The sequence below is a fragment of the Thalassophryne amazonica genome, chromosome 15 (assembly GCF_902500255.1).
Source record: "Thalassophryne amazonica chromosome 15, fThaAma1.1, whole genome shotgun sequence".
Classification (NCBI taxonomy): Eukaryota; Metazoa; Chordata; class Actinopteri; order Batrachoidiformes; family Batrachoididae; genus Thalassophryne; species Thalassophryne amazonica.
The window spans coordinates 12,904,079-12,917,399 of NC_047117.1; the positions used below are offsets into that span (position 1 = coordinate 12,904,079).

The following is a 13,321-nucleotide window of genomic DNA, read 5'->3' on the forward strand; positions in this document are numbered from 1 at the left end:
TTTTTTTTTTAAATATAACAACTTTTAATATGACAATATTAACAGGAAAGAACAAACAGCAATAAAACAGTATTTTTCACATGTGGATTACCTATGTCTAAAAATAACATTAATATACTATCACATGCACATCTTGACGGAACGCTTAAACATGGCGGCCAGATGAACAATAAAAACATCTTCAGTGACTGAGACATTTGTTTACAGTGTCGGGAACAAGAAATGTAATTTTTTTTTTTTTTTTTTTTTTTTGAAAATCCCCCCTGAAACAGTGATTATTTTAAAAGTAGGTCTGATGAAACAAAATTGCACAGTGAAAATTAAAGGAAAAACATGCAGGTGGAATTTTTATCACCTTCAGATGAGGAATGAAATTTAAAGTGTCCACACTGTGATGCTGTGTTCACTGCACGTCAGACTAACGTGTTTGTTAGCAGAGCAGAGGCACGTAACTCAGTGCAGTAGTGCAAAGTAACGTTTCCGCTGTGGTGACCCGTCACTAGTGTGTCCCGCTCCCCCCAGCGAGCCAGCAGCCAGCCGTCTCTGTCGGTCGGCTTCACCATCCTCACACCGCCGTGCTTGCTGACGTCCCACACACACACGCAGCCGGTCTGGCTCAAGCCGACCACTGCCGAGCCGGAAACATCGGCTTCGCACAGCCTGCAGACAGCAGAGGAAGAGCGAGATGTGAAGGGGTGGAATTATTTCAGGAAGCGCGTGGAAGCTCATGTGGGGCTCGTTCTCGAGCCTGCATCTGTCTGACTGAATAAAATAACCTAAAGAATTTTTATTTGATTTAGAAAATATTTCGTGAATTTATTGAGGGTAAATCAGGAATAAAGTGATTTGATTTTCAGAAAAGCTGGTGAAAAGTCAAGGTCAAAATGTGGGTCCAATCCTTTAATGTGGGGGACATTTTTAATGTCTGTTTTGAGGAGCTCATTAAAGCTACAGTACGTTGAATTCAGGGGCATTTACTAACAGATATGTAATATAATATTCTTAACCATCTGTTCATTATTGTATAATTACCTGCAACAATTAATCAATATGCTTTCATAAACTTAGAATGAGTGCTTCATAAACAGGAGCAGGCCCCCTCATGGAGGATACCATGTTGATACAGAAGCCCAAAAGGGACATACTTACTGCTTATGGATGTTCAAATATATTGATTATGGCAAGAGAAGGCAAAGGGAGCATGAATCTCAGCAAAAACATGAAGGGAACAAAAATCATGACCGGCGACTATAAAGCAATCAGCAAACTCGCCACTAGATGGCACTAAATCCTGCACACTGTAGCTTTAAAGATACACCTCTGGTTACAACGAAACACTGACTGACCCTTTTAAAAGGTCAAACCTGAGGTTGGAACCCTTTAAATCAAACAGTTTGGAGCCAAAATGGATTGAAAGTAGTGGAAGTCAGAGATAAAGTGATGCAATTCTGAAGAGAAATGACTAAGTAATCAAAGACCTGACAGAACCGTATTTTACAGAAACTCAAAATCAACAAGAATTAATTTGCAGGATTCAGTGTCAAACCTGTAAGACACAGGTGTGGATATTTTATTTGTGAGTGGGTGGGGTTTATTTCAGCCATTTCACCTTCCCGTCCAGGATTTGTGTGGGTACAGACGAGTGGCCAGCACAGACTTCCCATTCAGAGGGTTCATGGCGATCAAGGAGAACAGGGCCGTCTTCTTTTCCTGCTGCCGTTCCTCCTGGGAAAGGCTTTCTTCTTTTCCTTCGGTGTCATGTTTGTCCTCCAGGGAGCTGAGGAAGTGATGCTGCAGAAGGACAAACAACACCCCCTGCACAATAACACACACAGTCAAAACATCAGGAGCCACAATGACCTGTAAGAGGTGGAGACGGCACGCAGACTTACACTGCAGGAGTAACCTCGGAGGCAGGCCGAGTGCAGCAAACCCTCTCCGAGGACCATCCTTCGCAGCAGCTGTCCACTCCTTAAATTCCTGTCATGTGCACAAAATACACTCAGTGACATGGACACTAAAATGATTGTAGCCCAAAAACATCCTTTTCTTGCTTTCTTACCAAACAAAGACGTGTCCTGCCTCATCGGTCCCGATCAGAGCATCTGAAAGCCTCTCGACTGGAGCGAGGGCCCGGACACAAACGCCAGGAGACACGAGCAGCTGAGAGCTGTGCACGCTGGATGTACACACACACACACACACGAGACTGTGAGATATCTGTACTGTGATGAAACGCATCACCAACGGCGTCTTACCACCTGCTGTCCGACAGCGTGAACACCTGCAGCACGGATCCCGTTGCTGAGTGGGAGGAGCTAACCACTCTTGACTTGGGCACACCCACAACAGCCTGGACCACGCCCTCACACAGCAGTACATCAGAGAGGGTGGAGCATGATAGTATCCTGTGGACGCACACAGTGAAAGAGCACATCTCCATGGTAACGGCATGATTTCATTTAAGCTAGTCGTTAAGAAATACATACAGTGTGGTACAGTCTAGAGTGGACAACCATGACAACTCTGAAGGGGTTACAGGCTCCTGTGGATGTTATTGGAGATACTAGGACAAGTAAAATTTGTCAAACGGGGCAGCCCGAAACATAATGCCGATCCATGCCCATGACCCAATACAACAATTTAATAACAATTAACAAAATGAGACATTAAATAGCTGCATGTCACTGAATATTTATTTAACGCTGCTGACGTCTGCACTGGCTCTGTTCAAGTCTTCCTGTTTTCTGTCAGATTTACAGCCATCATGTTGGCACGTTTCCTACAGGTTCAAAGCACCCATTCAGCTCCGTCCCAGCGCCGAGTCCTGGAACGCAGAGATGCAGAGACACACTGCTCCGGCAGTGGCTCTAGGTGCTTTTCGTTTAAAGTGCGGAGATCAACATTAGCTTTGGTTTCATTTTGTTTCTCTTTCATCCCTTTTGCGCTCTTGATTCACTGACTATTCGGTGATAAAGCTCACTCGTCTACCTTTGTTTGTCTATGTGGCCTGCGACAGACTGGGATCCTGTCCAGGGTGTACCCCGCCTTACTCTCTATGACTGCTGGGAAAGGCTCCAGCCCCCTGCGGACCTTAACTGTAGTGAGCGATTGAAGATGTGAGTGAGTGACATAAATGAAGTCCAAGACATATTCAGTCACGTGACAAATCTTCATGTATCCATCTCCTGATGTGTCTAAAGAAAACTGGCTGTAAAAGTGATTATCTGTATGAACAAAAACCCTTATATTGAATTTGTCCAAGTACTTGTGGGCTTTGAAAATGGATGGACTCTGTATAAAAATGGCTGTAAGTGTTGAGTCTTCATTACTTATGGACTGGACTGTAGAGTGACATAGACAGTCGGTGTTGTACTCACCTCACCTCTCTGATCTCCAGCTGTCCTAGAGTCACATACATCAGATCAACAGCATCCGGGACAGAAAACACATTGATGACAGGCTGCAAACACATTCAGAAAAAAAAAAGAAAAAGAAAAATAACCTACAATAATTAAATTATCAGGTTTCATCCTTCCAGCAGGAAATAACAACTTTGTCCGTCATGTTTCCAGCTGAAGTGTGACTGAACTCACACTGCGTCAGGTTACTGTGCTCACATACATACATGCGAATGTACCTTACTGAAGGTCCAGGTGTGCATTAAGCTCCAATCGGATGGTGATGTTTGGCTCCAGATGCACACCGCCCACTTTCCTGCTGCTGCAACGTACAAAGCACCTGAAGATCCAAGCAGACAGCAGGCATCCACCAGAGAGCCTCCTGCTGGGGCCTGAACAAACACAAAAGCACACACACACTTCTGAAAACAATTAATGCTGGAGGCCATAAGTTTACAGAAATATGGAATAAAAACATTCAAAGTCAGTTTTCTTCAACTTCACACAATTAATGTCATCAAACAATGATAAAGTGAATGAAAATTTGACAAGTTATATTTTAGTATATATCGTACTGTATAGTTCAGTTTTTATTCACTGTGTTAAAGGTTTATATTCTCTAAGTCGACTAACTGTACACAGAGAAATTCATGCATGTACTTTTACGAGCTTCAAATTTGCTTATTGTCATAATTTGGGGTACAATGGGGCTGTAATTTAAGGTCCACTTGTCAAACCTGGGATTTTTTTGTGTTTAACAGCAAGGATTACAAAAACCCCCTAAAGAATTAAGACTCAGCATCCAGAAAGGTTACAGATGAACACAAGTTAGATTATGAACTTCGGTCCATGGGGTCTAACCAAACTCCAGGATCACAACTGAAGAACTGATGTAAAAGTTGGAGACATCACGTAGAAATTATCCAACATCTTCCTGTCCTGAAAAGCTGTTGGCAAAGGAGACATCAAGTCAAAAATCAACACAGTGTGTTCAACAAATGTTTGCAGCTGATCACCAGGTCAAAGATGGAGGCTTTAGGGGGAATGACCTCTAGTGATACAAACAAAAATGGAACTGAGCCATCAAAACGATCAGCGCCATGTATGGAGGAACAAGTTTGAGGTTCTTAATCTAAATAACATCACCCCAACCGTGAATCATGGGTGTGTGTCTATCATGCATTCATTACATAAATGGCAACATCAAGAAGAAGCATTATCAGACGTGAGGTGTTTCGCGATGCTGGTAGTGCTGCAGGAGAAGGAAGGTCCAAGACTTTAGGGTCCTGGTACTTCTTGACTTACTGTGTGATTGTGAGACCTGGACTTTGTTGTCAAAAGAGCAGTTACTTTGAGAGACTCACATGAGGAGTATTACTTGCATTGTGAGGAAACACAACAACACAACATTTTGTTGGAGCTGGTGTTTCTTTGGGCATGACCCAGCACACAGATGGGTCAGTGCTGAGGTCCCCAGCAACTGGAAGAGGCCAAGGTGACAACAAATGGTTACTTTGGAGAGGTGGAGATGGACTGGCTGTCTACCTGGGTGGCTGCCATCCAGGATCTGATGTGGTGAATGAAGTGACGTGCAGCACCTTAGCATGATACAAGACCTGACCTGACCACCAGGGAATTATGAAGCCTGACGTCATCAGACAAAAGTTTTCACAAAATATTGTGAGAAGCTTGTGGGAGACCATATTCAGTTTCACACACAAAGAAAAGCATGCAAAATTCTGACTCTCTGAAAACCTGGTCTTGATTGTTATTTTGAATAAATTAGCATAAACATTCTAAATGAAAAACACATGAATTATTTGTTGTCATGAAATGTGTGGGCTCAAATGTACATTTAGAACACTCCTCATTACCTTTAATGTATGTGTGGGTCTAATGTCCTCCTTTGCCGTCTCTTCTGTTGTCACCACATGTCCAATCCCAGCCTCTCTCTCAACACATTGACGCTCGTTTGTACAAGTCTCCTGGACAGCGGTGACAGTTGGGCAGGGAGCTGGAAGCTCCAAAAAACCCTGGATTGGATCAGGAAAAGACACAGGAGGAAGACGCGGAAGGGCGGAAGTGAGGGATGGACAGGGAGATTGAGCCGGAGGAGTGGAGGGTTTATGAAGAGATGGTGAGGTTAGAACTTGGCCGGTTGTGACGGAGTTTGGTGTCAGTCCAAGAGATGGCAGTGGGGGGCTGGAAGGGACAGCGGATGAGATTGTGTGTGGTGTTATGGAGGGGCTCAGCAGGAGCTCAGAGTGAACATTACGGTGAGGTGAACACTTATCCTCATTTTTACTTTCAGTCAACTCCTCCTCTGGAGGATCTGTGCTGGTTTCACAATGTTCTTCAGTCAAACACTTTGAATCAATAGCTGATTTTTCTGCATCAGCTTCAGAGTCATTAGATGTTTTCAAAGCAGCGCAGTTGGTTGTGCAACAACTGTTAGAGTCTGCAGTGTTTTCTTCTGGAGGACAATTCAAGTATGACAGATCCTCCATGAGTGTCCCGTCTTCTGTTTGGTGATGTGTAGGCTGCTGATCCTCCACAAGACAATCTGTCTGTTGCTCAGAGATATCTGAAGCAGGTTTTATTTGAAGTTTGTCCGAATGCACGACGGACTCTTTCAGCTGTTCTGCAAATGGTTGGTCAAGTTGGACTGTACAGTTGAGATCAGGCTGTGGAACGACACAGACATCTAATGAGTCGTCTATGTGGCTACTCTGAGGATTCGGCTCTTCACACTGATCTACAGAGTTGTCAACACACTCAGGAACCGCCGAAACCCACAGTGATGAGCGGGTGAGCGTCTGGCAATTTGTGCAGATGTTTTCATCCCGGTTCTCTTCAGCAGCTTCTGTGGTGTCTCCATCAGACAGGTGTTCTTCTGCGGACTGATGCACTGATTGAGGAGCAACCATGGATCCTGGAGATGTCTGAGACAATGCAAGCGAGGACTGCTGGTTTAAAGATTCTCCAGTTGTAGGTGGCAAACTTTGCACTGTCGGTGTGAGACTGAGTGTGAAGGGCAGAGGCGTCACTGCATCGCTGCTGCGGCGAGTTTCAGCATCTCTGCTGCTGCTGCGTGTATTGTAAGATGGAGATGTGAAGAGCTCCAATTCCACGGCGACTTGTCGGAGCTTGTGCAGCTTCAGGGAGGCAAACTGGTCATCAGGGAGATGGAAATCTTGCTGGATGTCAAAGTTGACCAGTCTGTCAAACAGTGAGGAAGGAAGCAGAGAGTTCTCGGCTGGTGAAGAGGAAGGCAAGCGGACCAGCCGCCAGTCTGCTGTACACACAGGAAAAAACAAGATGGAAGCAGAAAAACACATGAATGAGAGATTAGATAATTCACACAACCAATACAAATACAATTACTATTATTATTACACAATGAACATTAAATGGCAATGAATAGTACCCGTGGGCATGAAGACAGTAAGAGCTATGGCAATCTGACATTTGACCCCAATTACCTTGACTTTCACCCACATGATTGACCTCTGGTTGACTTTGTCTGGACAAATCTGGAATCCACTTATGTATGTGCCACATTTGGACCTAAACAGGTTGAAAACCAAGTTCCCTGGACTTTGCAAAGATGAAATCTTCAAAGGTAATTTTGGGGTCAACTATCACTGACATTCAAAGTCTGGTAGAAACCAGCAAAAGGACCTGGGAGGAGTAGGGCAACAGACCGAAAGGAAAACATTACCTTGACCCCAGTGACTGACCTTTGTGCAAATCAGACCTTGCCTGAGCAATTGCTGCAACCACCTGCATATGTGTGCCAAGTCTGGTGTAAATCAACTCAAGTGGAAGAACCCGGAGCATGTGGAGGGAACCCAGGCCAACACAGAGGGAGAACATGCAAACTCCACACAGAAAGGGCTAGCTGGGAAGAGATCCAAGGACCTTCTTGCTGTGAGGCAACAGTGCTAACTGCTAAGCCACTGTACCACCCGGTGAACACAGCAACATGGGGGAATAATATAATTTTGTCATTTGATCCTAATGACCATGACCTTTGTCAAAACAAATCCTTTAAGGGAAATTCTAAGGTCTGTCATTCACATATCAAGTTTGGTGAAGATCAGCCAAAGGACGTGGGAGTAGGGGAAGAAAGATAGATAACACAAAATTTAGACCTTTGATCCCAACGACCTTGAACTTTGGCAAAACAAACACTTAAATGGCAATGCTGGGGTACACTGAAATGGACACAGAAGCACCCGAGAGGAGGAATGGAACAAACAAATTATGGCCTGATTACTAAGTCTTACTTCTCTCCATTTGCATGGATCTTGTAGTCTGGCAGCTCCTCTGTGAAAAGATGGGATGGATGTTCTTCAGATGGCAAGATGTGGTGCTTGATGGTGTCCCATTAACTCCAGAGGAACTCTGGGCATCTGTGGCACGAGGAGACAGAGGTTGGGGATCATCAGGCACTGGAGCAGCAACTTCAGTCTTTAGCCCCTCAGCTCCAGATGAAGACACAGACGGATCGACACTGCCGCTGAGTGGCTGGGAATCATCTGATGTTTGTTTACTGCAAAGAGGAGGAGTTTCTAAACCAGAGGAGTGCCGTGCGGCAAGACACGTCCCTCTGCCTCGACCTCTTCTCCTCCTCCTGCTGCTACTCCTCACTGGGCGACAAGTGCCTAATGTAGAAACCAAACGTGCCTCAGTGTTGGTCTGCTCAGGTGTCTGATTTTCGTACACAGCAGACTTGTCAAGAGCCTGAACATCGAAGTGGACGCGAGAACCTGATGATGCGGGCTCACTCAGAAGGGAGGAGTCTGTCTGAGTGTGCTGATCTGAACACCTGTTGGTGTTGAAGCCTCTCCCGCGGCCTCTCCTACGACCTCGACCCTGGCTGAACTGGGACAGTACGATGGCCTGCACGTTAGGCTGGCTCTGTGCAGATGTCATCCGCCTTGTGGTCCGGATGTAGTATTCCGCTGGATAAAGTAGTCCTTCAACTACAGTACAGGAGTCCATGAGATTCTTTCCTGCGGTGTCTTTGTCATCTTTTATTTTTAAAGTGCTATCCTGAGTTTGCTCCATGTCCCCTCTTTGTTGTTGCACAGGTTTTTCCTGCCGGCTTTCTTCATGTATCTGTCTACCTTCAGTGTTCACAGCAGGGCTCCACTGCATCAGAGGTGAAGAGGCTGAGACTGAATCTCTTTTCTCAGTCTGCTCCTGATGTTGTTGACCTCCTTGTTTTTCCTGTGCTTCCGTTTCTCCTGCTCCTCCACAGGTGTTCCAGTGTGGAAGCAGCACAGAAGGGGACTCACACTCCAAAGCAGTCGTAATCTCTTCACTTTCCTTGATGACCTCTGCTCCCTCTGACTTGACTTTGCCTTCCTCTCCCTCACTTCTCACACCCTCTGTCCTCCCGCTCTGCTCAAGTCCATCCTCACTGTTGTCTGTGCTCCTGCTAGCTTCAGCGGTTCTCTTTTCCCAACGCAAGCGGCTGCTTCGAGACCTGAGCCGCAGGGCAGGACTGGCTTTGTGGTTTCCAGCTGGATCGAGGCTGGCATCGGGGGGCGGCGTGCACGCTGCATCAGAGGGGAGAAGAAACTTGATTGTTTGAGTCCTCCTGAATTCACCAGCTGGATCTGGAAGACATTCAGTTAATCTTAACTATTCTGGTTTTACAGGCAAAATATTGTTTTTTTTCTCATCGTCTTAAAGTAGAGCAGACAGCTGAGTGGAGAAGAAGCTCCCCTAATAACTGCTATAAACTGTAAAAATTACACAGCAAATTATGATGTCAGCACTGACTTTTACTAGGTGAACAACCGCTATGACATTTAGGAGCCCTTACTGAATATCTGAGACACCCAGAGGACGGCATGAATCAAATAAATTTTTAACGACAACAAACTCTGAGAATAACTCTAAAAAGTCAACCGACTACAGACATGACATCATAGATTTCTTTTAACTGATTCAGATATCTGCAGATATGCACGATATGCACGGCTCATTAAAACAGACTCACCTCCACTGAGGCCCTGGCACTCAGAAAAGGCTGCGGTAGTCTCAGCGGCAGCTCGTGAAGATGAGGATGTTTGGAGAAGAGGGTTAGATGTGCCGCCTGAGCATCCCTGATTCTGGTGGTTCTGCTCCGTGATTCTGTTCCGAACATGTTTCCTCACTGCCTCCAACCGCTCTGCACGCTGTGACCACATTTGTACATCTGTGAGATTGAGAATTTCTACAGGGTTATGGCAAGCAAAGAAGAACAACAGACCTTCAGTCTTCGGGCTGTCCTCAGGTATTCCTTCTGTAACAATGCCAACTTTCTACGAAGCTGAGTGGGAATAGAGGTTAAACGTCAGCTATAGTGTGTAAAGTTTAAAGATATCAGGCATGAAGCAGGGAAATGTACCAGCAAATGAAACATAAACAAGTTCATTCTTCCTATTTTACATACAATTAGAGACATCTTAAATTAACAACAGCTTTCTATTATGTAAGTCAGTCCATTAAACAATAACAACAAAGCAAATATTTCCAGCAAAAACCATAAGTGATTTACAAAACTGACAAATAACAAACATAACATTAAGGATAACAACTTATACTTTATAATTTACTTCTTTAAAAAGGTAAACATTAACCAAAAATGAGTTTCTATATAATTAGTGTGAACAGTGATGTAATTATGCATCACGTATCAAACTGCGATGGGTGTATCATGATATGTACTGTATCGTGGAGACAGTGTATTAGACACCCAGGCATCCCATTGTATTGTGACTGAGTGACCTATAAAAAGGCTGGGCATGATTTTTGTAAACTTGGTAGAGAATATTACAGCAAATATTCAGTTACGTTTCACATGCAATATCCAGGTACATTAATGAGTCAACTTGATTTTTAATTAATTGTTTAAAAGTACCTGCTAAGCGTCAAAAAGAACTAACTAATCATTCCATTGATTACAAGCAACTGGCCAATGACAATCGCCGTAATACAGAGAGTTGGTGACGTGTGGTGACAATATGGCTGCCTACAGTGAACAGGTAGCATCATCTTCGGATAAAGAAAAAGCGTATTTTATGTGTCTTCCCATCCTAAAGTGCAAGGTAGTGCCATTTTCAGAGAAGACGTACATGGTTTTTAGAATACATTACAAAAAAATGAAGACTTTGGAAGATTTTTATTTTTTTTACTTTGGAAGGTGTGCAAGCAGAAAATGGAACGTGTTACACCACTGGCCATGTCGACAGATTTCAGTAATAATAATAGTAATAATAACGGTAAACCTCCAATACCCGACGATTACACAGACACGTTACTACTCACGCTTTACCAACTCAGAACAAGTTGAAAGAACTACAAAGAGCATCAAAAAGAAAGCAGAAGTTGCAGCTTCTATATGTAGGTAAGCTTAATATTTAATTTCATGTAAACTTAAATTTTATATATGATAAATCAAACACTGTGACTCACTGACTGTGTATCACTGCCTTAGTCTACTTTGATGGCTGTTTTTTTGAAGATTGTGAAGTATTACTATAACGTGTTGGTCAAGGTGATACAAAACAATGAAGATTATTGTGCTGATTTTGTCTGTGTAAATTCTGTTGTTGGTTATGTATGACACATTGATATTCAAAGAAATTAGAACAAACCAATATTTGATGCATCATTTGACATCATGAAAGATATGATCTCACACAGCCTTATCATTTCTAATGATCAGACAATTGTAATTCATAGTAGTACCACAGTGATTTAAATTTTTTATGCCTTACTGCTGGACCTGTAGGAGAACCGCCAGTTTCTATTCATTTATTCATTTAGTTATTTATATGTACTAATTCTCCAACAATTACAATGAATACCACATCTCATGGCCATTCGAAATCATGGTAATTGTGACTTCAGATGCTTCTTTACATGGGGAACCTCTGGCCAATTTTTAGGGCCCGAGTAGGCAACGTCCTACGAGGACCCCATTGTAATTGCGCTGTTTATTATTATTATTATTTATTATTATTCTTAGGGCCCGAGTAGGCAACGTCCTACGAGGACCCTATTGTAATTGCGCTGTTTAATATTATTATTAGGGCCCGAGTAGGCAACATCCTACGAGGACCCTATTGTAATTGCGCTGTTTATTATTATTATTATTATTATTCTCACTCTTGAAATAGAAATTTCAGCCTCTTCCCATGCTCAAAAACTCACCAAACTTTCCAAAGTCGTCTGGCCGGATCCGAAATTCGATAATTTGGGGGCGTCGCACATGGTCGCAGAAAAATTGCGAAATAGCGCCCCCTAGAAATTTTCAAAAACCCCTCCGCATTGGGCTTTTTTCGTCTTAGCCTCACGAAATTCGGTACACATATTTACCATGCCAGGACGCACGAAAAAGTCTCTTACTGTCATGGTGAAATATCGACAGGAAGTCGGCCATTTTGATTTTAAGTTTCGATTTTGAGCAAATTTTTGCCATTTTTGGCCATTTCCACTACTTACATTTGAACAAATTCGTCCTAGGGATTTTATCCGATTGTCTTCAAATTTGGTCAAAATCATCACAACACAATGGTGATCAAAAGTTATCAAAAGATTCTAATTAAGTCAAAAGGCGTGGCTGCTAGGGGTCGTCAAACTTTGGCGAGCTTTTCGGAGCACGCCATTTCACTTCAAACGGCTGTCACGCCCACATACTTCATCGTAGATCCTTCAAACTTGCTGCATATGATGAGGGCTCCACCCTGAACGTCTACATATCTTATGTTCCCACCTGCGCCATAGCGCCCCCCCCGGTGGTGGCGGGAAATGTCCTATTTTTACTTTAAGAGGTCCTGATGTCACATACTTAACCCAATCAATTTCATTACACTTCTAAAACATGCAGAACAAATTGGTGAACGTAGGCGATGAACGCCGTGAAGTTACGAGTAACGGCGTCCGTGTGGCGCATGCCGAATATTGCCCATTCGCCATGAAATTCCGTTCTTCATTTTGACGGCTTTAATTTTGTCACATCATCATGAAAATTGATACACAGGTCGAGCATGACAACCTCTTACGATTCATAGGGACGTCGCCCATGGGCGGGGCAAAATGCCTCAATAGCGCCCCCTTGAAACTTTCAAAAACCCCTCCACATAGGGGTTTTTTTGGAGTAGGGAGATGAAAATTGGTACACATATGTGCCTTTCATAGACATACAAAAAAGTCTCTTGCACCATGAGTCTACTCCAAACAGGAAGTCAGCCATTTTGAATTTTCTTCTCATTTTGGCGTGATTTCCACGTTGTATTTGAACGAACTCCTCCCACGGATTTTGTCCAATGCACTTCAGATTTCTTTGACAGCATCCAAAGATGATACTGAACAAAAGTTATCGAAAGCTTTTCTCTATGTTGAAGGGTGTGGCCACTATGGTGCCGCCATTTTGACCCTTTGCCATAGAACATCAAGTCATGATAACTCCTTCATGCTTTGCCTGATTGACTTGAAACTTCATATATATGATGACGGTTGGCCCCTGAACACACCCAGCCCCTCTGTTTGTACACTGAGCGCCCCCTAGTGGATGAACAATCAACATGTCATAACTCCTTGATGCATTGTGTGATTTGTTTAAAGTTTTAACTGTGTGATGAGTGGTTACCCCTGCATGCACATGCGGTCACAAGGTCACCCACTGGCCTGGGTAGGCGGTCGCGCAGAACGAGGGCCCGTATATGACTGCTTGCAGTCCTAGTTATTATTATTATTCTCACTCTTGAAATCAAAATTTCGGCCTCTTCCCATGCTCAAAAACTCACCAAACTTTCCAAAGTCGTCCGGCCGGATCCGAAATTCGATATTTTGGGGGCATCGCACATGGTCGCAGAAAAATCGCGAAATAGCGCCCCCTAGAAATTTTCAAAAACCCCTCC

At 43.7% G+C, this 13,321-nt stretch overlaps 1 protein-coding gene across 5 annotated transcripts in view; it reads right to left on the reverse strand.

The window, feature by feature from the left end:
* The window catches only part of palb2 (partner and localizer of BRCA2), an 18,677-nt gene continuing 5,356 nt past the window's right edge, over positions 1-13,321 (reverse strand). Inside the window, exons 3-14 of one of the 5 annotated variants that reach the window (XM_034188123.1) lie at positions 9,667-9,726; positions 9,415-9,592; positions 7,694-9,028; positions 6,482-6,696; positions 5,276-6,451; positions 3,641-3,793; positions 3,381-3,463; positions 2,259-2,408; positions 2,063-2,179; positions 1,893-1,980; positions 1,610-1,815; positions 1-660 (exon numbers count right to left, since the gene is read on the reverse strand). In XM_034188123.1, coding sequence (XP_034044014.1) covers positions 414-660; positions 1,610-1,815; positions 1,893-1,980; positions 2,063-2,179; positions 2,259-2,408; positions 3,381-3,463; positions 3,641-3,793; positions 5,276-6,451; positions 6,482-6,696; positions 7,694-9,028; positions 9,415-9,592; positions 9,667-9,726 — 4,008 coding nt within the window. In that variant the 3' untranslated portion in view covers positions 1-413. Of the gene's footprint in view, positions 661-1,609; positions 1,816-1,892; positions 1,981-2,062; positions 2,180-2,258; positions 2,409-3,380; positions 3,464-3,640; positions 3,794-5,275; positions 6,452-6,481; positions 6,697-7,690; positions 9,029-9,414; positions 9,593-9,666; positions 9,727-13,321 lie in introns of all 5 variants that reach the window. The other 4 variants (XM_034188124.1, XM_034188126.1, XM_034188122.1 and 1 more) reach the window with 4 other exon arrangements.